The sequence below is a fragment of the Neopelma chrysocephalum genome, unplaced genomic scaffold (assembly GCF_003984885.1).
Source record: "Neopelma chrysocephalum unplaced genomic scaffold, ASM398488v2 Primary Assembly neopelma1_97, whole genome shotgun sequence".
NCBI lineage: Eukaryota > Metazoa > Chordata > Aves > Passeriformes > Pipridae > Neopelma > Neopelma chrysocephalum.
In genome coordinates, this window is record NW_020897760.1 from 660886 (window position 1) to 684700 (window position 23815).

Below are 23815 nucleotides of genomic sequence, written 5' to 3' on the forward strand. Positions count from 1 at the left end.
TGCAATCTGACCGGTTCAGGGAGATACTTAGGTTTGATGCAAAGGCTTTTGGAGCTCCTGATACTTTTTGAAGTTGGCACAGGTACAGTTTGCAGCCTTTGGTTACTCATGTTGAAAGACTCAATACTAAGTGTTGCTGCATTTAAGAGCAGAACACTTGCAATAACAAAACAGATTTGGATTTTTTAAGTGAATTTGATCATTGTGAGTTACAATAGCTGAGGACTGGAACCCATGCAGACAAAGAGAGAGGCTAAGGTACTTCCTCTAGTATAGGGTGGAAATAAAAACTAGAAATTTGAAGAACTTTACTGGAAAATGTTGGCTTTTGCTTGACTGTATCCTCCTGAACCTGTTGTGTATAAATGAGTATTTCTTAATTATTGTCTAACACCTGTGTTGCTGTAAGGAATGAAGTGGTTTGGCTACCAGTGAAGCATGTAAGTTAAGAACTCACCACATCATTCTCAGCTGAATGAGGACATCATTAAGAACATGTGAAATAATGATGCATATACATGTTAAAATTGGATGAGTTTGTAAATGAGTTTGAGTTGGTTCTGGGAATAACTCTGTGATTGCTGTATAAATCAGTGCACTGAAGCTGGTGGAGCTGTGCTGATCAATACTAGCTGAGGATTTTGTCCTAGAAATGCTTGCTTATAATAGAAATTATGATATAGGTCATGAATCATAATTATCAGGTAAAAATGGTTTATGTGTAGTCTTGTTAGCTTCACTGGATTTACTCACTCAAGTTGGAGTTATTCATATGAGAAAAGAATTGCCAGGCTATTATAGAAGTATTAGGAAAAACTCTAAAAAGTCCTAAATCAAAATGCTGTGCTTTCATTCTAGCCCCTGTCCTGTGAGGATTGTTCTATGAAATAGCAATACATGACAATTTGTGAGATTATAAAACATTGTTGCTCTCTGTTTTCTCCTAAATGAGCAAAACAGTGGAAAAAACAGCTCATGATTGTGCAAACGAGTCCTTGAATTATTTAGTATGTTGCCATGGTGGTCAGTTTGCTGGTGTTTTCTCACATTGGTTCTCATGGCCATGAAGATGCTCATAAAGTTTCATTTTTGTAATGGAACAGATATTTTATATATAGCCTGGAAACATTTTTTCCAATTTTATTTGTATCTGAAGGATGGGAGGCTCCAAACAGGAGATTACATCTTACAGATTGGAGGGACCAATGTGCAAGGAATGACCAGTGAGCAAGTTGCCCAAGTGCTGAGAAACTGTGGGAATTCTGTTCGGATGATTGTTGCAAGGGACCCCAAGTGTGAAGTCATGGAGGCTCCACCAGCTCCTGTGAGCTGGCCAGTCAGCACATTACCTTCCCTTCAAAATGGAAATGTAAGTACCTGCTGCTTCCTTATGACATTTTTAAGTATGTTTGTGGCTTGTGATCAGAAAGGAAGGAGAGAACAAAGTGTTCTTGAGACCTAAAGTACTACTTCTCTCTTGAGTTTCCAGATATCGTGTGCTTGTATTTAAGTGGTCATTATTATATAGCCCTGCCTTCTATAATTTTTCCCTTTTTCCTGTATGTTATTAATACCTGTAATCTTGGGATTGGAATGACCAGCTTTACAGAATTTATTTCAGAGTGGATAATTTAATTACCAAGACCATAAACATTATCGATAAGTGGTACTTTTAGTTCTCCTTCTTAGCTCATTAAATTTTTGCTAATCAATCATTTGTAAGTGGATTTAAAACTGGACTCTGAATTTGCCTACTCTGAAATCCAGAGCGCCACGGCCACACCAGAATTATTCAGCACAATCATCTTTTTATGAAACATAAGTGTAATGTTTTCATAGTCTACGCTACTGTCTGTGATAGGAAATATATCTAAAAATTTTGAAACTTGTTTTAGCAAATCTTATCATGGTCATATCAAAGTCTCTTGTTTTTGAAGTCATTCTTTTCAGTTTTGAGTAATTAAAATCAACAAATGCTACACTAAGTGTACAGTAGGTCTCGAAACATAAACAAAGCTGTGCTTGTGTACCATCTGCTGCTACTGTGCTGCTTAGATTTAGGTGTAGAATCTGAGTAGCCTTTTCTTTCTTGTTTAGTTTCTTGAATGTGAGTGAAGAGAGGTATTTTTTTTTAAGCACCATTTTTAAAGGTCAGAGTAGAAGTCATATTATTAAACATGCACCTTCTTGCTTGCTGGACTGCCAGTAGCTTTGTGTCTTGCATTTCTGGAAAACTGAAGCTGCCAGTTGAGTATTTTGGGTCCTTCTCAAGCTCTTCTTCTCCCAAGAGAGTGTAGTACAAAATGTGAGTGGGAGAGAGATGGGAGGAGGGGATTTATGTACATAAGGTTGGAATCTTAAAGGTGGGTTTGTCCAATACTCTGACAAAAAGCTTTCCAAGAGAATCAGCATTGTTACGAGGCACTTCTTTTCTGACTGGATCATATTTTCCAAGGCCCATATTAGGGAAAAAATAACATGGTAGTAGTTTTGTTTCCTCTACAAAGTCCTATTTTTCTCTCTTCGTGTTGTCCCTAATCAACCCCAAGCACTGTAGATGCTGCAGCCTTTCTACAATATTATTTCTTCTGGATGTATTTTCAATGTACTTCTTATGCCTCCTATGTAGTTTAGAGGGGAAAAAATAGTTTTGCAATTTTATCTACTTCTTTCTGAATGTCATCTCTTTTTTTCTGAACTAAATAGGGCCTTCATATGTAGATTTGAAGAAACTCCTTTTCCTGGTGCTAGGAAAGATTTGTTGAAGACAAGATTAGTGGCTAAGCTGAATGTATTTATTAATTTAATGTTGATTTCAATGGTTCACCTTTCCACTTTGTCTGAAATTTTCTCTATAATCTAATTTCTCTCTGATTTCTGAGTACTTTCACTAGTTGTGAGCTTTGGAATAGAAAATATTTTCCTTTTTTTTTGCAAACTAGCAGAAAGGCATTTTTAATAGATCGTTGGTTATTTTCAGTTTTATATTAATATTTGATTTTCTTTATATTTCCTATTTCTCTATTGTAGTAGAGAATAACTGAAGCTACCTGCATCTGTGCATGGGCACAAGAAAACAGACTTCTTATCTGTACTCTCCAAGATACTGGCAGCAGTGTTAGCAGCCTACTTGTGCTGACCGTACTTAGGACTTTGCACTTTGATTTTTCCAAACTCCCTTCTAATGTTTTGCATTAAAGCATTGACTCTGAGGAGCTTTAGATTGTCAAAACAGCAGGACTCTCAAGGCCATAGCTCCATTTCAGGTGTTTCTATAGGCTTGTTTACTCTATAGATAAGTGACAGCGTCAAAACTTATCTTCATCTCCATCAGCCTCTTAGGGAGCAAGGGAGTTGGGAGGCATTTAATAAGTTTAATGACTGTGCTAGTGGAGGGAGGTGTGTGTGATAACGAGATAGCTGTCCATCGATTTCTCTTTCATTGAAAAGTGGAATATGGCTATAACTCCGCCCTGCTTTTAATATGGGTCTGTCCAAAGCTGATACTTGGCAAGCATTTGATTAAACTTATCTTTTTCACTCCCTTAAGAAATGCTTTCCAGTTTCCCATTCTGTTTTTTGCTGTTGGCAGTGACAGTATCCCCTCTTGATTTCATCACTTTAACAGACTTTACTCTCATCATCTTCTTTTTGATCTCATTGGGCTGTACAATCTGATTACTGAAAACAAACAACTCTATGTATTTTAACTTATCCCTTGCAATCCCAGATTTATGTGCTTGATTGTTTTTGTCTTTGGTCTTTACTGTTCCCTGTTTGAACTCTTGTCTTGCAGTTTAGATTTTTACTGGTCAGAGAAGAATTGCACGGACATCCTGAGGCAGCTTTGTAGGGACTTTACAAATGAATTTACGTTGCATTTACAAAGAAATACTCTCCCTTTTCTGATAGGTCTTAAAAATTTTATTAGTTTGCATTCAGATAAAATCTGAATGCAAACTAATAGCCTTTTGCGTCTCATTACCATGGACAACCTGGAGGCTTCTGGTTCTCCTTGCAGCTTGATGGTGGCCAAACCTGAACAGGATCACAGCAAACATCAGGACTCACATTTTAAAGGGAGAGAAGAAATTCTGAGGACATTCAGGATTTTTGTTGTCTTGAGGGATTGACTGGGTAGTTTGTTGTTACCGAGTGGAATCCAAAGGGAAATGGCCCCTGAGTAGTCTAATAAAAAACCTTTCAATAAAATGTTTATATTATACCTCTGACAGCTATATGGAGAAGATATTGGGAAAAAATTTAAAAAGCAAACAAAGACTTTGGTGACACTATTTTCAGCAAATCTTGGTTATGTCTGTCTTACAAATACAATCCCTCTTAAAACAGGAAAATCAAAATCACTGCTCACTTCTGAAGATCTTAATTAACGTGCAATATTGTAATGGTACTGGGAAATTACAAGATTTTTTTTACTGTCTTGTGCTTTATTTATAGGATAATATCAACCTTTTTGATACCTATGACGTTGAACTTGTAAAAAAGAATGGGCAAAGCCTGGGAATAACAATTGTTGGATATGCTGGCACATGTGATGTAGGTGAGTTCTACAAGATGTAGTAAGTCTAGGACAGGGGCTTCTCAAGTACCCTTTATTAACTATGGGGAAAATTAATAGCTCCTACCTGTGCTAGGATATGGGGACATGCAATCAGCTGGGTTTTTTCCCTAAATCCACTTTAAATTAGAGCTGTTAACTTGTCGTTCAGATATTGGTTGCACAAATGATAATATCTTTAAAATTGACCCAACTGAATATCTGGTTTTACACAAAGGGGTAGTGCTTTTTATCCCTCTCCTTCCTTGTGGGAGTCGAGGTATTTTGGAAACATGGTTCAGCTGGGGTTGCTCTCAAATGCTCTTTGTTCCCAGGAGATCCTCTTGTGTTGCCAGGCAGGAATCCCAGGCCAGTGCAGGGGGCTGGGGAGGGGCACATGTCAGGCAGTGGGAAAAGGTGAGTTTTTGAAGCACTGGTGGAGGGGTTTTGTTGAGCATAGACAAACCATGTTGGTCAGGTGTTTGATGAAAGTCAGTGTCCAGAAAAGGATGGATGAAGTGTGAAGATTTGCCAGAATTAAAGATCAGCGTTTCTTATTTAGTGTGAGTTTGTGGAAGTGTTAGTGTTTCAGATTTTTTTACTGTTTTGTTTTGGTTTTATTTCCTTGTTCTAATTAGAATTAATAATCAAACATCAGACATGACAAAGGACGGCTTTTCTGATTTCCATGTTTCTCTTTTTTTAAAAAAAGAAAAATCCTTCTTCATTAAGATTTAAAGTACTAAATTCTTTAGCTGTAAGATGATTGAAGTCCTGATCAAAGTCCTTAAGCACATACTTTACTTTTAGCTTAGTTAGTCCTATTGAAATCAAATGCAGCATGGATTTAAGTGATTGTGGTTTAAAGCCTGGGTAAGCACAAGGATGAATCCATGGAGGAGGCAGCCTTTTGTGAGCCATTTTAAGGGAAGAATTTTGAGGTCAGTGTACAGGTGGTTGTGTCAGTGCTGGTTTTTCCACCAGAGATCCTCAGTCATTTTGCATCAAATTGTGTGAGTGGTAACATGCAAATATTGGTGGTTTACACAATCATCACTTTATGGAAAGAAGAAAGTGTGTGAAAAAGTCTGGAATTAAAAATCTTAATCAGAAAAGAAACAAATTAGGTTAATGCAGTGACTTCTTTCTGTCCTCCCCAACAGAACCTTCTGGGATTTTTGTGAAAAATATAATACCTGGTAGTGCTGCTGACCACAATGGCCAAATTCATGTCCATGACAAAATTGTTGCTGTAAGTAAAATACTCTTCTTACATATTCCTGTAGAACTAGTACTTCATTGCACATCTCAGTGCTAAAAGAACAACGTAGTAGAGACTTTCAAAAATTAATTAAACCTCCTCTGCTTTGCAGAAGAAATAATTTGGTGGTTTGTATTTGTTTAGGTAGATTTGTGACAGAAATGAGCTTTGGCTTGCTGTGGTTAAAGTATTATTTTATATTCAAAGAAGTAGTAAATAGTAGTTAACTATGAAAGAGGCAAGCATTTGGATTAAAGTGTTTCAGAGTGGAGAATCTTGGCTTTTGGCCTGCAGTATAGATGAGCAGCATTAACTTCCAATTGAATTGCATGTGATTTGAGGATGGTTAAGATTTTGCAAGATGTGGCACATTGTTTGTGGTCCTTAACGGCTGTGAAGTGTGGATGCAATCAAGATATTAATGGTCACAAATTAGGTTTAAAATCCCAAGCTTTATGTGTAGAAAAATGGGGAAAAAAGTTGAATAACAGTGAGTTGAATAACAGCCAATTTTGCATTCACAGTACAAGCAGGAATGAATTACACAGTCCTTTTGTTTTAAGAGATAATATTTATGGAGATATGAGTTTAAATTACTTTTAAAATGTGTGCTATGCCAGACCTTCCAAAGTCAGCTTCTCCTTTGCGAGAGCAAAAATTGATACAACATTTTATCTGCAGGAAAAGCTCCTATTGATGCATGATCTGACAGTGAGGTGAACAGAGTATTTTGGGTGTAAATTAAAATATCTGAAAATGTAGGAATTGGACTGTTCAGAATGGATTGAACGAACAGATGTGTATATAGACTTGTGTGGGGCATGTTAGAAATCTGTGAGAAAACTAGCAGTGATAATGAACTGAACAGAGTTCCAGGTTGACTGCTCTGCTGGGGAGCTTCAATCCACAATCCTTGTCAAGCTGCTTTTTGTAAACAAAAAAAAAATCAGGGAAAATCTGTGCATACGTGTATCAGATTAGTAAATTCTGTTTTGTAGTTGCCCCATGAAGACAAGAAATTACTGTTTTGTTTCCTTTTAAAATGCATTTTGAAAATATTATCTCATTAGTGAAATGTAACTGATTTAATGAGATTGTTTTGCAAATACTACTGTCTTGGGAGAATAACCCTATAATTCCTGCACAAAATAGTATGGCTGATGCTTACAGTGTATGGTACTACACTACATAGCCTAAAAATGGAAAACAATTACTATTCTTTGGTACAATTTTCTTGTTTTAGGTTGATGGGGTTAATATACAGGATTATACCAACCAAGAAGTGGTAGAGGTATTGAGGAACACGGGACAGACTGTACGTCTCACTTTACTTAGAAGGAAACCTTCCTCTACTATTTCTTCAGAAAGACCTTCAGATAGAGGTAATCCTTTTTTTTTTCTTTTTTTCTAGCAACTGATTTTATTTTTCACTCAATTTACAGTTATCTCATTTAACAATTCGGGACTAGATACAGCATGATCCTAGATTTTGTAAAAGCACACTGTAGAAAATGAGATACTTCAGAAGGAATGGAAAGACAAAAAAATAAGAAATTCAGGAAAATTGAGTGCCTTCCCCACCAGAATTAATGAGGTGGTGTTACTACTTCCTATATTTTGCAGCATATGATTTGGTTTTTTTCATTTGTTCTCACAGTGCAGCCAACTGTTCCAGTCTTTGTGTCCCCTGCGGCTGTAGAGACTGAAATTAGTGTGGACACTAAGAATGAGGGAAAACAAGAACAGAAGGATAATCTTCAAAGTGAAAAGCAACAGAGTCTACATAAAGCAGGTAGATAGGATATCTTGCAGTGCTCTTCTGAGCCTTAGAACTGTCTTTAATTCATTTTCAATACTGATGGGCTGTCATGGCTTATTCCATCTTCAACTTTTACTTTGTAATGCTTTTTATTCAGTTCCCTCAGAAGTAAAACTCTACCTGTTGGATCTATTGACTCTCCCACCCCACCCTGCCCCCCAAAATGCATTCTGTGGGGATCACTGATGAAGACACTGGATCACATCAGCCCCTGTAGATATTCAACTCCGCTCATAACTGGCTGCCAAGCCATTCATTAATGCTGTCTTTGGTCCCTGTGCTCCATCTGGTTTTCAGCCTATTTAGCCTAAGTTTCCTCAGTTTCCAAATGGGAATGCTGATGTAAATGGTGTCAAAAGCTTCAGTAAAGTTGAAGTGTGTTACACCTTCATCCACATTGCTGTCTTGCAGTCAGATTGGTCACTTATTTGGCAAACCTATATTGACTGTTCCTGATTTGTTTTCTTTTCATTTGTGTCTTTGGAAATGGATTCCAAGAAGTCTCTCATGATTGCAGGGCCTGTAAGTCTCTAGGTCTTCCTCCTTGTGTAAAATTTACCCTTTGTTTTGGGAGGGTTTTTTTAAGGTTATAGACAGTGGAGGTGCAGCCCTTTCAGTACTCTGTAGAGCTACTCTAGACTCTATAGAGCTGAAAGTTCAGTGAGTCCTCTTTCTGGTTCTGGTCCTGCTCTCATGACCTGAGGTGTCCTGCCAGCAATCATCTGAGAGGGAAGATTTGTTCATCCTCCTGTGCTACCAGGCCCCTGAACCACAATGCTGAGTGAGCAGCATCAGGAGATGGAACTCCCAGGAGTTCATATTTGTTTCCTGATCCAGTGTTACCTCACTCATATCCATCTTAATAGTTGGACTCGATGATCTTAGAAGTCTTTTCCAACCTGAATGATTCTGAGATCTTCTTGCCCTCCCAGGCCTTGGACTCTTGCGGACTATTTTCATAATATTCTTCTCGTTTCCTGTACAACATCCCTAATGCCCATTTGTTGCAGTTTCCTCTTTTGGCACTGCAGTAACTTCATCAGAACTTGTGTCTTAGACATAAAGACCTGATAGCTGGAGTTCAAATTAGGCATGTTTTTAACAGCGAAGGCAAATGGACAATAGAGGCAGGTCATGAAGACTTGCTTTGGGTTTTAGCTGACTTTGGAATCAAGGTTGGAGGTCTTTCCAGAAGGCACACTTCAATTCCCCTACAGATATCTGGGCTTTTCTACAGGAACTTCTGGGTGAATTTATACAGCTTGTGTTAAAGTCAGCATAAATTATCCTTATGCCTAGTAGTTTCTAAGATATGTAGATGTAATAGAGGATTCTAAATTACGGCTGTCAATGAATAACAATTTTGCTATGATTGTTGAAGATCTGTCAGTATTAAAGACAACCTGGGAACAAGAGAAATGTAGTGGTTCCTATATTCCATTCTGTTTTACTTTTCTGTCCAAGCCTTGTAACCAGACATCCTTTGTTGTGACTTTTGTGTGTTCCCAGAAATAGGAAGCCAGAACAGAGGCAGTTGAGTAGCTGAGAGTTGAAGTTATCAAAGCATTGTTTTAGCTGTATGAGTAGGAAAGCACATATTGATTTGTAGTCACAATGGACTGATGACTTAAGGGCTGAGTAGGAGGATGTATTCAGGGGCAGAAGAGCCAGAAGGATTTAGACTTGCTGTGGCAGAGGCTGGAAAAGAGCAACACATGCTGTCCTGTATCACTTACATAGTCTTTTTTGACTGTGGAACTTCCTATGAATAAAGTATTTTCTTTTTCTACTGAAGTGAACAATATCTCTGTAATTAGCTCCTGACCACTGGTGGTTGGGTTATCACAGGCTGCAGGTGTCTGTTCTGATGCAAAGAGAACTCTCTGAGGGATTTGTTACCCAATACCTGGTGCTGTGCAAATACGGTGTATCAGTGCTGGGATCAGCTTATGCTGGGAACTAAAATTTCTTTTACCTGGCTTGAAGGTAACAAACTCTGTGAGTCTCAAGGTGTGTTGGATCCATGGTGGTTCCTTGCAGGGGCAGTGTGGTAGAGCTGCATTTCATTCCCCAGAGTATGATGTAGTACCTGTACTAGGAGATTTTCCTATTCTCCCATGTATCCAAGCTCCCCTTACCTTGGAGAATACAGGATGATGGGTTTGCGTGCAGTATGTCTTGGAATACCAGAATTTAAACACTGAAGATGTTGTTTGTAGTTGGATACAACCCTTGATGTCATCAGCTGTACTGGTCCTCCTTGGACCAGCAGGAAAATGCCACGGGCAAGGCTTTGGAACTGAGTAACGAATCAGGAGTATTTAGTGCCATGGGAAGCAAGTCCCATTGTTCAATTAAACTGTGGTTTTCACTCTGAAAAACTTTCAGGTACAATGTTCTGCAAAAGCTTTATGCAACTATAAAGTGAGTGTGCCTCTGTTAAAAAGTTGAAATATTTAAGTTGCAAATTTTACTCCTGCAGAAATACGATGTATAAGATTTCACCTCGGAATAGAATTTAATGGCCAAGTTTCAATTCCAAAAATAGGTGCTTATTTTGGACGTGGTGATGGGCTCTTCATTATAATGGTGCTAAAGTAAATACGGCTAATTTAAGGCTCTGACTAAACTCTGGAAATGCTTTTAAAAGTTTAATGTAAAAAGTATGTTTTATAAAATGTGTATTACTTCCCTTTAAGCCCAGTTGTGTGAAATTCTTATTAAATTGTGTTTCCTGGGGAGGTATTAAATAGTAATTCTGACCAGGTAAAACCATGCTTAAGCAGTTCTGTTACAAAGGCAACGTGGTTTAGGATGCAATGTGCACGAGGCCTGAAACTCTGTGCTAGCAGCATAGAAGCAATTAACTTAATTAACAAGGCTTCAGACTGGGCAGAACTGCTTTCTCTTGCCTTGCAGGAGTACTCGAAACCTAGATATACAGTGATGTGAGTCAGGAGCTTGAAGGTGTCTGAGGAAAAGATCCAGCAGTAGGGCAGGTAAAGATAGAGCATTAGTAAGTTTGTTAAACCACAAGGAAATTGCAAGAAGAAAAGATCCCAATTTTGACCAGAAAATATGATTTTTGCCATGCATTTTTGGTTTATTCTTGATACTTGGTAATTAGAAACAAAAAACTTTATGGAAGCGCAGGCAGAAGGACAGACTAAATACGCTGGAAGTTGCTAATGAAAGCTGTCCCTGGGAAGTGGTGGTGTGGTTTTGTTTTCTGAGGCCTTGTACATTATAAAAAGACATGGCACATATGTCAGGTCATGAGAAATTCAGCTGGATGAGATACCAGAAAGAAACTTCCTATTAGCTGCCATGTGGAAAAAGCTGTTTGGGGAAAACGGAACATTGTAAGTGAATTGAGTGATAGCTTTGGAATTGAATATATTCAATCCAAATCCCTTCAGCCAACATTTCCACAGTTCTGAGGAAGTTACGAGCAAAGACTTCAAAGGGTGTTTGAAAGAAAGAAAGGGGAAAACTTCAAATGGAGACGTGCATCAGCACCTGCTCTAAACAACTCATAGATTTTGGTAATGTGTTTTGGAAGTGACAAAAAAATCTGTATTCAGCCAGCTGAACACAGCTTACACTGTGAACTTTGAGCTTGACCCTGAGATTCATTACTCCTGGTGAACCTTCAAATCTATATTTGGCTGCGCAGGGGATTGCAGGTGCTTAGGTCCTGTGTGTTCACGCTGTTGTAACTTTGTAATAGCAGAAAGACAAACTAAGGAATTTTTGTCCCTATGTATTTCTGCAAATAGAAAGAGTAGAAGAATGCACTGGCATTCTGGTTTTGCTACAATTGGGAAGTAAAGATAGTGATCAGCCTGTGCTTGATAACAAGGCTCACATTAGAAACTTTAATTAAATTTCAATGAGGGAAAGAATTTCAGGACAATTTGTCTGCCTTTTTTTTTAAGGAGATAATTTATTTCAGAGAGAATTGTGGCCTATATTTACAAACTCAAGTTTTTAATCTTGGTGGGGTGTCTTTTTTGTAGCAGAAAATAGCTATCAGGTTTGCTGGAATTCTGGAATATCTGTATCTATTTGAGCCTATAGGTTAAACATGCTCTGGATATTTCCAAGTGAAATCTCAGTTGTTAGGCTCTGAGGAAGGTGGTTTCTCAATGCAGATCACACAGAATTTACCTATCTGGCATGACTGAAAGTGAGCAGAAGAGATACAGTGATGGGTTCTGTTGTTGTAGAAGTTAACTTATATCTTTTTTTTTTTAACGAGTGAAAAGCATCAAATTTTTAAAATGAAGTAATGAGGATTGTATAGCAAGGCTTTATCTTTGCAGTGTACGAGGGTGTTGAAAGCAGAGGCAGCTTGACATGTCATTTGTGTAGGCTGTTGCTGGTAGGTAGACTTCAAACTTCCCCCCCTAAGGTATTTTACTCACTGGTTTGTGTGCAAAATGTGAGCTTGTGATTTACATTCCAAATTTCAGTGTGACACATCAGCAATACTGAGTGGTCTGTGCCTTGTCTAGACATCTGACAAACTACTGCAGTCATTCAGGGGGGAAAAAAAACAGGTTTTGGTAATTCAGCCCCCAGTTGCTGCTGCTGTAGCTGCTGGATGGAATTTGCTGTGGAGTTTGATTCTTACCAGTTACACATTGCTCTGGCCTGGAACTTTATATGTGAGCTGAGCTTCTGGATGAGGTCAAACGCAGGGCAGCCAGTCATTTTCTGCTGTCTAGCTCTGTCAAATTGTCTTACATGACTGTAATACTGCCTTGGTTGCATAAGTAAGAAAGCTGAAAAGATATAAATGTCAAGATAGCCAAGTTCCCACGGAAGACTGGTTTAGAACTGGAGCTTATATTAAAGCTCATGTTACTTACTGGCCTAATTAAAGTAGACAAGCCTTTATACCTGCCAAATGTATAAATAAAGTCTGTGCCTGCATTGTGCTGACACAGCCCCTCGATAACAGCAATATCTTGTCAGGTGTTTTACTTCTTAAGGGGGTTCATTTGGGTGGGAGATGATGTTTCCCTGGAGTGGCAAAGGGTTTTTATAGCAGCAAATTATGAAGTCATGTGAAATTTGTTTTTGCAGCCTGAAAGAATGATTTATTTACAGTACTGTATGGTACAGAACTCACATCTCATCATCAAGCATCACCTCTTCTGCTTCTCAGCTGAATAAATCACACGTTAGCAGGAGCTGACATTTTGCATTGTTTTCCTAAGAAAGACATTTTTGATTTGTACTGTTTGATAGACTCAGCTTAATGCACTTTCCTTTTGGGGATTATTCCCTCTAATCTTTTATTTACACTGAATTTTTATTGAAGTATTTAGAAGTAAATGTACTTCTGAATGTACAATATGCTTGTAAATTTAATATTCACTTTCATATTTAGGAAGAGTCCCACTCCCTCCAGCACATGAACTAAAATCCAAGTGGGAAAACCTGCTGGGACCAGAATACGAAGTTATGGTATGTTATATTTCAATAAATTACATCATGAATGTTATTTCTTTAAATTACAGATCTCTGAGCTTAGTATTACAGGCTGTTTATAGAACAGTTTAGAGTTTGGAACAGATCAGTTACATCAAATTTTCTGTCCTGTAACATCAAGGCTGAAATATATAATGAGTTGGGGTTTTCACTGTTCTTTTATTTTGTTTATATAGATACTGTTCTTATACTACATAGTGATTTAAGAAAATCAGCTGTCCTTTTAAATCTGCATCATAGCAGCCATTTAAAATATGTGGCATTTTTATTATTTCATTCATGATCTATTTGTTCTGTTGTGCACTGGGAAAAGAAAGGCTCAGGATAGAGCTCCTGTTTTCACAAGAATCTTACAATTTTATCTGAAGAATGAAAGAATGATTTTCAAACACTCTGGGAAAATAGGAAGTAATTCTCAGTAGTGTAACTTTGTGGTCCCAGTGTCTATTAGGTATTTCTTCACTTTGTATTAAACAATTGCCGAGCAAAAGATTGTTTTGATGAATTGTCATGAGGAGTTGATGGAAATTGTAATTCACTTCTGCTTTCCAGTGCTGGGTTAACCAGTAATTAGAGATAAAAGACTTCAGCCAGTGTTCTTCTCAAAGCCTTGAAAAATTCTCACCACCACCAAGTAAATGCCCTGTTTGTCTTTGCAATGCTTGTCCAGTTGATTTAGAGACACTTATTTTTACTACTTGGAGTAGCCATCGTTCCAGTCACTCGCTGGAAGATTTAAAGTAGCTTTAAGAATTGCCTTGAGAAACTCGCTTCTCTTCTTTTCCATTAGCACTCCTTTAAGATCTGAGGTTCGTGTAAGATTATGTACATGATGCAATAAATCTGTTTGGCTGCCCACTTCAGTTGCTTGGTATTCCCATCCTTACATTTCAAGAGGCTGGTATTACTTCCCTTAGCACCATCACACTTCCCACAGAGGACGAAAACCTGCTTAGCTGGTGAAACGGGCCATTTCTAATTCTTCTTCGGCTGCCGCCAGTGAAATGTCAGAAGTGAAAATGGTAACGATTGGGCCTTTTAAATAACAGAAGGAAACTCTTGTGGCACCCCATTTTGAAAGTCATCTTGTGATTCTTGTTGCCTGTACCTACCTCTGCTCTGGCTTAGTTGTGTTCAATAACAATGTTCAGTTTGATTTCAGCCTGTGACATACCAGCCCCTGTGTCACACCATTCTCACTCCTATACACAGCTCCCAGAAAGTCACCCTAAAGGTGCCTACAGTATTGTCTCAGAGAATTTATTTTCAGAGGAAATAGATGTTTGAAGAGAGGGTTTGGTGTCCCTCATGGCTTCTGTATTGCTGATCCTTTGTGGTAGCAATGGAAGGAGCTGAAATCCTGGGCAAGGATGTTTGACCGGGTAGTGTTTGTGGCCATGTACTGCATGAGCAGTCAAGCTGAGGAGGTATCAGTCATAGATTCATTTAATTACAACTGAATAGACATGAATTGGATTCTGTCTGTTGGGAAAAACAACCTAGGTAGTGGAAAACAAGATGCTGGAAGCCCTATTTAAAATTAATCCAAAAGAAAAACCTGAGGCTTAGTATTGTTTCATAGATACTTTGTCAAACTAGTAATTTCCAAAGGAAAATAGCCTGATTTTTTGTAAGGTTATTTATTTTCCAGGTTTAACAAGTGTAGCTTTCCTGCCAAACATTCCACTTCAGTGTCCCAAACTCTAGCCCTGGGCCATAGGTTGAAACTAGATGATCTTTAGTGTCCCTTCCAACCCAAACCATTCTATGATTCTGTGTCATCTTAGTGCATTCAAACTTGGACTAAATAACCTTGTAAGATTACTGATAGCTCAGTTGTGTTAAGAAAGAACATTACAAGAAAACTGGTGGTGAACATAGTTATTTTATTAATATTAAAAAGCATGAAAATACTGAAGGGATTTCCTGGCACTGTTTTAAATACTCCACTTTACAGTCAAATTTGGTAATTAAACTCATGTATTTCAAGCCACGTTAGAAATATGCTGCAGAAGATGGTGGGTTCGTTTAGATGTTAGATGGCTGCAGTATAGCCTGAGGTAATAACTTAAACTACAGTAGTTTCAAATTCTGGTTGGCAAGTCCGTTTGGGTATTTGTGTCAAACATAATGGCATTTTGTGCTTACACAGGATTACTGAACTTGACTAAAATTGGCATTTGAGCTTCGGGAATAGGATAATATTGGAGTCTGCTAATGGTGCATAATCACCACATTCCTACTTGTAAATGTTCTGTGCCTGAAAGATTTTTCTGACATTTGTTTAAAATTATTTTGCGTCCATGTGACTTTGTTTAAGTGTAGTTTATTTTGCTCACAAGTTTTTTTGCCAGAATTCATGGTTCTGGTAAAGTCTTTATTGTCCTGCTATTGAAAAATGTTCTGATGTCCAATTTTTAGGTTGTGAATGTGGATATGCCCATTACAGATGATTCAGAGCTCCAGAAGTACTCAAAGGTATGACTTACATGGTGGTTTCCTTCATGGTATATGTTGGCAGAGGAATTCTAGAAGGACATGACACAATTCCAGATGCATTTCAGGAATTTGGTGGGTTTGTGGCTCTATCTTTCCCCAAAAAAGGCTGCCAATATTCTGCTTATCTTCTGGACTGATACAACACCTTTTCTTAACATGGGCAAATGAACCTTTTAATACAACCCCACCATCCCCCAATACAGTTCTAATTGCCTTTGCCCCCAAAGAGCAGACTGGTTGTTTTTATTTGTGCAAACATTTTATAAAAGAGAAATTATAGACACTTGAGCAGTAGTGCCAGTGGTGTCACCATGAAGACTTAATCATCATACTGTATGTTTAGTTCAGTTTGGTGAGTTCCTGAATCCTAAATGTGTTTAAATTGTGGTAGATAAGATTTGTACTTATATATATATATATATATATATATATACACACTTCTCTTTTGGCAGCTATTACCCATCCACACTTGGAGATTAGGTGTTGAGCTTGACACGTTTGATGGACATCATTATATATCATCAATTACTTCAGATGGTTCACCTGCAACACTTGGTCTTCTGCAACTGGAGGATGAACTTCTGGAGGTAAAAATCAAAACAGAACCCGCCCCAAAATAGAACTTGATGTATTTCCTATTTGCTTGGCCTTCTTCAAAATGCTTGTATTAAATTCTGATTTGGCTCTGTGTGTGCAATGGGAGTATTCCAGAGTTAGTTGTGGAAGCAGAGTAGTGGTTTGGAATTCACATTCATTTTCTTTCCTGTTTCCTTCCTCCTTTCTGGACAAAATATCAGATTTTTGTGACCTCTGAGTGACTTCATGTCGGTTTTTTTTCTGAAATGTTTTAACATGAGTATGAAGAACTTTAAGGGCACAGATAATATTTGTGTTGAATTATTTGTAGTCCTGTAGCTTAGTCTTTTGCACAATTTGGCGTTAGCTTTTGTGGTGGATAATCTTTCTGAATATTTTTCACTCCTAAAAAATTTACAACAGTCTTAGGAATAGTGGTTCCGGTTACACATTATAACTTGCTTGCTGAGTGTTGAAACATATTTGTGTGTATGAGCAAGTACATCAGTTTGTTTAAATATGTATAAAGAGGTATTGGGGCAGTTTTGAACTTATGAGAATCACACCAGACCTATTTGCTCAGGTAAAATAATTATTTGAAAATATTAAAATAATACTGTGTGTGTGTGTGTACGTGTATCTGTCAGTATCTCAGCCTGCAAGTGAAAAGATGTCCTATTGAATACCTGCTCTTTGTGGAATATTTGAATATTTTTTAGTGGATGCAAGGAACATTTAATGGGAACAGAATTAGGCTTTGGAAAGATTGATTTGTTAGGTGTACAGCTATTTTGCTTTTACTTATTCACCTTTTAGCATCAAAAATTCATACTGATATCACTAAGACCTAAAACATTTTCTTATGGCTTAATGGAGGAAATCTTGATTCCTGAAGGAAAGGATTAATGGAATGCTGGAAGTGTTGTTTAAATTCCTTGGCCAGTAAACAAAAAATTATATACAAAAAGCAATACTGCAGTGCTGTAGAGTAACTTAGGAAACATTAATTGCATATATTTAACAATTTTATGTATTACTGTGTGCTTACAGTTATGTCCAGACCTAGTGAGCATAAATTATTTTCTACTCTGTAGCTGGAAAAAAAACCCCAACAAAATAAAAATGTGCTCCAGGGCCAAAGCTTTATGTGCCAGGTTTAGCCCAGAGTATGTTTTTGCAGCCAAGTTAGAAATCCCCTTAAGTAGGAGTTTGCAGTGGAAAAAGTGACAGCCCCATTCTCCAAACAATTAGCCCTACCTGGGCCTGATAGAGTTGGGATTAAAATGTGATTGGCAAGGAATTTTTTCTAATGTATAGTGGGGTTGAATGTTGATTATTTTTAATGATGTGTTTAAATTATGATAGGATGCATGATATTCCTCCCCTGACCTTAATTTTAGGTAATTTCACTGTGTTCTGTTTTAGGAAGGGCTTTGTGTCCTTCTGGTTTTGTTGTAAAATTTCACTCCTGTTTGATGGCACAAGTCACTGGAGCAGGGTGGTGAGTGAATGGGTGTAGGGCACCTTGCCTGCTTAGAAGCTGATTTCTGGCGGCTGCCGAAGAAGAAATGGGAGTCCCCATGTCTGCTGGGGAGTGCAGGGTAGCTCTTCCCCATCAATCACAGGATGCTGAGAAGTGCTGGTAACTTTCCACCACACACTGCCACTCTCAATGCATTAAAAAATCCTTACGCGTAGATCCTTCTTCTTAAATAATTAACTAATGGATTAGTCTGATAGCTCAGCACTTGCTGTAATTCTTACAGAAAAAACCCAGAGCAGTTCGTCTTACCATAGTGGAGGCCAGTTACACCACTCTCAATTTTTCTCCTTGCCTGGGCTATAGTGTGAGAAGAACTTTGTGTTTCCCAGCAGTATAAACTAAATTTACACTGCAAAAAGCACAAAGTGGGGGAAAAAAAATAGAAGTGATCAGGAGGAAAATGTTGGCTAAAGTGAGCTTTCTGTGTAGCTTTGCATAAGATTGAATTCTAAACAGCAAGATCTGAGAAGTACGTGGAGAGACTCTGCCTCATTTTACAGAGGTGTGCACATGTACGTTGCATGTTTTCATGCTCTGTTTTCTAGGATCAAATGTGAGTTCATCTGCATTTTGGGTGTGGAGGGAAGTATTGAAGAGTATCTTCAATTCTCCCCACTTACTGTGCTTTGGTTCCTGTTGTGGAGTGACTTGGATGATGTGTGCTGGATCTCCACCTAAACCAGTGGTTGCACTCCAGCAGCTTTGGACATTTGGTCATGAGAGCAGACTTGAGGGAGCCTGAAAGAAATCCCTGAAACACAAGAGGTGTCGGGATTGAGTCCACAGCATTAATTAGATGAAATTCCTGCTCCTTTGGGGCTGCAGTGCTGGTCAAGATAGGTGATGTTCACATCATTGACACCTACTGACATTCTGCTTTTCTTGTGTTTAGGGATACCCCTGTGGCCCAAATAGATGTACCCTCAGGATATTGCATGTTATTTTCCTGAGGAAGTAGAATCACAGAATGGTTTAGGTCCAAGGGGACCTTAAAAATCACCTAGTTAGACCCCCTGCCATGGGCAAGGACACGTTTCACTAGACCAGGTTGCTCCAAGCCCTGTCCAACTTGGCCTTGAACACTTCCAGGGATGGGGCAGCCACAGCTTCTCTGGGCAAAAAAATAAAATTGCAGTATCCCATTTTTAAAGCAGCATTATCTATCTATCTGTCTATCTAATCTGTTTAATCTATCTATCTCTTTTTTTTCTGTTTCAAAGTCTGTGGTTTAAAACATCCATTAACAATGGCCTTATGGTCTTCTCTTGTCACTCAGGATCTCAAGCTTATCAGATGGTAAGCTTTGAACCTTGTCACGATTTTCTGATTAATTACTTACTGCAGTTGGCTTCTTTTTTTACTATATAAACATCCCTGCATGTTTTCTGTAGGATCTGTTTTAGTTTCGACCACTTTGTTACATTTTAAACTGGCAAAGTTAGAATCATAGAGTCATTGGGGTTGGAACACCTCTAAGGTCATCGAGTCCAACTGTTAAACTAGTTGTGCTAGTTCTGACTTGAGTTTTTTGATTAGAGCTCAGAACCTGTGTTTTCTTAAAATACTGTGGAAAAGTTAAATTCTTTTCTTTTTAAATTCAAACACAATAAGCCTAATGCTAAAAAAAGTTCCCCAACAAAGAAACAGGTGAGAAAGAAAGAATTCCAGAAAAGATTTAGGCTAGAAAAAATAGAATCAGAAGTATGCTGAGTTGGAAAGGACCCATCGTGATCATCGAGTCCAACTCCTGGCCCTGCACAGAAAAGAGGTTTGAGGAAGCTGAAGAGATGTGATGCAGCAGTCAAAAGTTACAAGATCTTGCAGATAAAAGTTTAAGTCTTATAATAATCTATATATTCTTCAGAAGTTAATAAAATTCTGCAAGCTGTGCCAGAGTCCCCAGGTAAAATTAGACTTTCACACTCAGGTGGGGAAAGAAATATATGAGGGGGAGAAAAACCCCTAAATAAAAGAATCTGGTTGATATCCTTTAATTCTCTTGGTGTTTCCCTTCTGTATAGGTAAACGGAGTCCAGCTGTATGGAAAATCCCGGCGGGAGGCAGTCACTTTTCTCAAGGAAGTGCCACCCCCATTTACACTGGTTTGCTGTCGGCGACTCTTTGATGATGGCAGTGAGTCACTTGTAGATGAGCCCACCGTGGGAGTTTCCCTTCCAGAACAAAAGGTAGACTTCTTCTGTCATTCAGTTGTGAAAAAGGACAATAACTTTTTGAAAAAGTGCATATATTCCTGAGTTTATACAGGTTGGTCATGAGAAACTTCATTGTTCTATAAAGACAAGGTAGGTAAATCATGGAGCTGCATTGCTGACTCTGTACATCCCATTCATCATTCCTACACTTAATAGGTGAGTGAGAGCTCTGAATTATACTAAATCACATCCTTGCCACCATTAGCTGATTGCTTTCATGTTCTGAGTAGGTTTTTATAGAACTGGAAAAAAAAATGAAACCTAATGTTTCTTTCCATCATGGAAGCTTTAAAGTCTCAAACTAAAACTTGACACTTGTGGTTGTTCCTATTTGCAAAAGTATTTACAGCTTGGCTTCTCGTCTTTTCTGATAGTCTGGTCTTTCTATTAGCTGTCTGTGGTTAAATCTTTTATGCTATTTATTTTTCCTTTATGCATCTAATGGGACAGCTGAAGTTCATCAATGTGTAACAGGTTAGTAATATTATAACAATTAATTAATTAGACTAATAAATGCATGTTTGTGTGCCAGGTTGGGCTCCGATGCTCAAAACGTGGTTCCAGGGGAGTACTCAAGGCAGCACGCTGGAGCAAACTATATTCATAATATTTAATGAAGTTTTAATTCCGTAGAAGGTCATGTTTTAGGGCATGTATGCACCATTAATAATCAAAATATAGAAGGAGTAATGTTTTTAAAGAACTGAAAGAATAGTATTTTAACTAGAGCTGTTAATTTCCAGGTGAAACCTGAGGAAGACTCTAACCCTGAGGAGGAAGAAGGAGAATTAGCATTATGGTCTCCTGATGTGAAGGTTATTGAACTGGAGAAAGACAAAAATGGTTTAGGATTCAGCATTTTAGACTATCAGGTATACTTTTCTGTATAACTAAATACTAAAAATTCCTTTGATCCTTTGTCTTGCGCGGTGCCCTAAAATGTTTTGTTATGTTGATTCCCGGGTAATCGACTTGGCACTTGGGCCTAGAAACTATGGGGAAAAGTAATTTATTTTGAGGCCAACTCTATAAAGTATAGAGTGTTCTAAATCAGTCTGATTATTGGATGTGATTGAGTGCAAAATCTTTAATCAAACTCCACCTTATAACACTGAATTTAGTTTCTAAATGTTGGAGGAGATTGGTTCTTGTTGCATTTTGTTTAACTTGGAATGACTTTTCAACTATGAGAGTGGCAAGTGCACGTTCTGAAATTTTGGAGCATCATTTCATATGTACCAAATGTAAAGGGTCTTTTGCTCTTTCTCCTCTCAACACCCCCAAATCTCCTTTCATGTATAAATGGAATATAGACCCTTGCTGGTCTGGGAACTTTGGTACCACTCAAGTCAGAAATATTCACTCAGGCTTTGAGTCAAGCCCTGAAAAGTAGAGTTTGCAGAAGGAGCTTTACCAGGACTGTCCTTCACAGTCTAAAGGGAATATCAGGGCTGACAGGTGAATCAGTGTTGCAAACTCAAGTTTCTGCAGACACAAAATTGGTTTAATACATTTATTTTATTTATTGGTTGGGGTTGATTTTATCTTTAATTGTTAAATTCCTTAGAGATCAACAGACAGGTCTTTAATTGGGGGAAAATTCTACTAAAATTAATGAATCCTTCTTTCAAAAATGTTGGCTTCAATTAAATATATAGAAACTCTCAAAATCTGTAGTCAGAATGAAATGTTCTTAGTGTTTCTAGTCAATGTGATATATTTTTTTAAACTTCTAGTCATCATATTTATAAGGAAATAAAATAGCTGGATCAGTCTTTATAATAATATACACATCACATCTGAGTGCTGCCTAAACATTGTAGTTTAATGAAATGTGTTCAACTGTTGTGCATAAATGTCAAGTGATATAAAATTCACTTTTTGATACAATAAGGCATGAATTGGGAATGAATTAGAAGAAAAAATATTTGAAGTATTATGCAAAACCATTAATTCTATATTTTACCAGTGTGATTTAAGATTACTGAAAATAGATCCTGTTAGTCATTTTCGCTGACACATGTTGTGTTGCAGTGCCAGCTTTACTGTAGAGTTGCTGGGAGTCTTTACAGAGCAGTAATACACAGATTTGCTTTTAAGTTCTCATATAATCAGAATTAATGAAGGCTTTAATAGCAGGCTTTTTATTTACTTATTCGCAGATGCAAATACATGAGCAATGTTGTGGTACTTTCAGCTAAATTTAAATACATTCTAATCAATTCTAAATGAGTGGTAAACCACTTAATCTCAGATCTTTATAATTTCAAGATATTTATGTATAAAGTATGCTCTTTTGTTTGGGATTTGCCTTTTAGATCTTTTACACTTTTCATCATCTGCAGATTAGTTTTTATAGAGAGAGATATCTGTGACTGTGGGTGTGTGTTGATGTAAATGCATCCATCACATCCTTGAGTGCAAAGCAAAGAAAATAAATAATTGTCCATGCTAGATTGGAGGCAAGGAATAAAAATTGTACATGGTTCCTGGGAGAGTGTTTGGAATTCTTAAAGCAGATTTGCTGAGAAGCACAGAATTACAGCAGAGTGTTTAACAGTGGCTTGAAGGACCCGGAGACCCTTCTTTAAAAAATGAAAGGTGTTGTTTTAGGCACATACTCTTTGTTTTACTGGAGAAAATTCAAACTTTATAATGGCAAATGATACTTGCATGTACTTGCACTATATATCCACTGTTGATTTTGCTCTTTATGAGTAATATGATTTTTAATTTTTTTTAGATTTTTTAAAGAGAAGATGGGTCTTCTCATGGCCTGGCTTCATCATCAGTGAGACCAGCCTTTCTGGGCACCCATTAGTGTTCATTGAGGGGAGGAAAATACTTTTTAAGAGGACATTTTGAGCAGGCCTGTTCCTGGTGCTGGTAGTTACACACACAAGGACTTATTCCCCATCCATTACAGAAATTTAAGGAAAATTTGATGTTACTACCCAACTGGGAGGTGATGTGACTGTATCCTGTGTTTTTAAGATCAAATTATTTCTGTAGCTGTTAGTTGAAATGGCACTTCAGATGTATTGGAAGGACTTCAGAAAGATCAGTAGAAATAGTGGAGTGACATGAGAGTTAAGAAATGGTGATGCACTATTATTGCCCCCTTTGAAATGCCACTGTGGCAATTAGAGACCAGGCTGGTTCCAGCGCTCTGGAAGTTTCTTCATGTTTGGTACTTGTTTTGAAGCACAAGGCTTTTTACCTTTCCATCTTAGTTTTGATTATAGAATTAGATGTGGTGCTGAAAGCTCTTGTGGCATAGAATTTATACTATTTCTCATTTTGTTTCTCAAAACTGGCTGCATGCTCAGCATAAAGGATGTTGTGCCTCAGTTGTCCTAAATGCTGTGCTTCCCAAGTCACGCTCTGGGAAACAGAATTAATAAAAACTCTCTGTGAAGTAGAACAGGAATCTGAGTGCGTAGAAAACTGAATGCTGAGATCGAGAAAATTATTACTCTGGCATATTAATTTTTAATGGGCTGTCTTTCTAATAATGTTTCATCTATCAAGTAAATGATAAGCATATCCCAAGTGACTTGCAGGATATTCCCAGAAATGTACAAGCATAATTCCAATGCCTATATATTTTAATGAACTAATTACAAATTAATTATACCAATTATGCATAATCAATAGTATTTCTACTTTGTCCTCTGTTTTCTTTTGTCTGTCTTTAGGGATTTAAAGGCTTCAAACAGCCACCTTTTTTTTTTTTTTTAGTAAGATTTGTGCTCACATTCCTAAAACTTTGGGGTACCAGTAGAAAATAGAGTTATCCCCTTTGCTATATCAGGACTGCATTTATATAGGATATTCTTCATCTTCC

At 37.7% G+C, this 23815-nt stretch overlaps 1 protein-coding gene across 6 annotated transcripts in view; it reads left to right on the forward strand.

Annotated features, from left to right (window-relative positions):
• PATJ (PATJ, crumbs cell polarity complex component) overlaps positions 1-23815 on the forward strand; it is a 140651-nt gene that overhangs the window by 7828 nt on the left and 109008 nt on the right. For 3 of the 6 annotated variants that reach the window (XM_027694497.1, XM_027694500.1, XM_027694501.1), the window contains exons 7-16: positions 1157-1369; positions 4459-4561; positions 5719-5810; positions 7063-7201; positions 7477-7611; positions 13037-13113; positions 15559-15615; positions 16089-16223; positions 19777-19941; positions 20712-20840. In XM_027694497.1, the coding sequence (XP_027550298.1) occupies positions 1157-1369; positions 4459-4561; positions 5719-5810; positions 7063-7201; positions 7477-7611; positions 13037-13113; positions 15559-15615; positions 16089-16223; positions 19777-19941; positions 20712-20840 (1245 nt within the window). Of the gene's footprint in view, positions 1-1156; positions 1371-4458; positions 4562-5718; positions 5811-7062; positions 7202-7476; positions 7612-13036; positions 13114-15558; positions 15616-16088; positions 16224-19776; positions 19942-20711; positions 20841-23815 lie in introns of all 6 variants that reach the window. The other 3 variants (XM_027694498.1, XM_027694502.1, XM_027694499.1) reach the window with 2 other exon arrangements.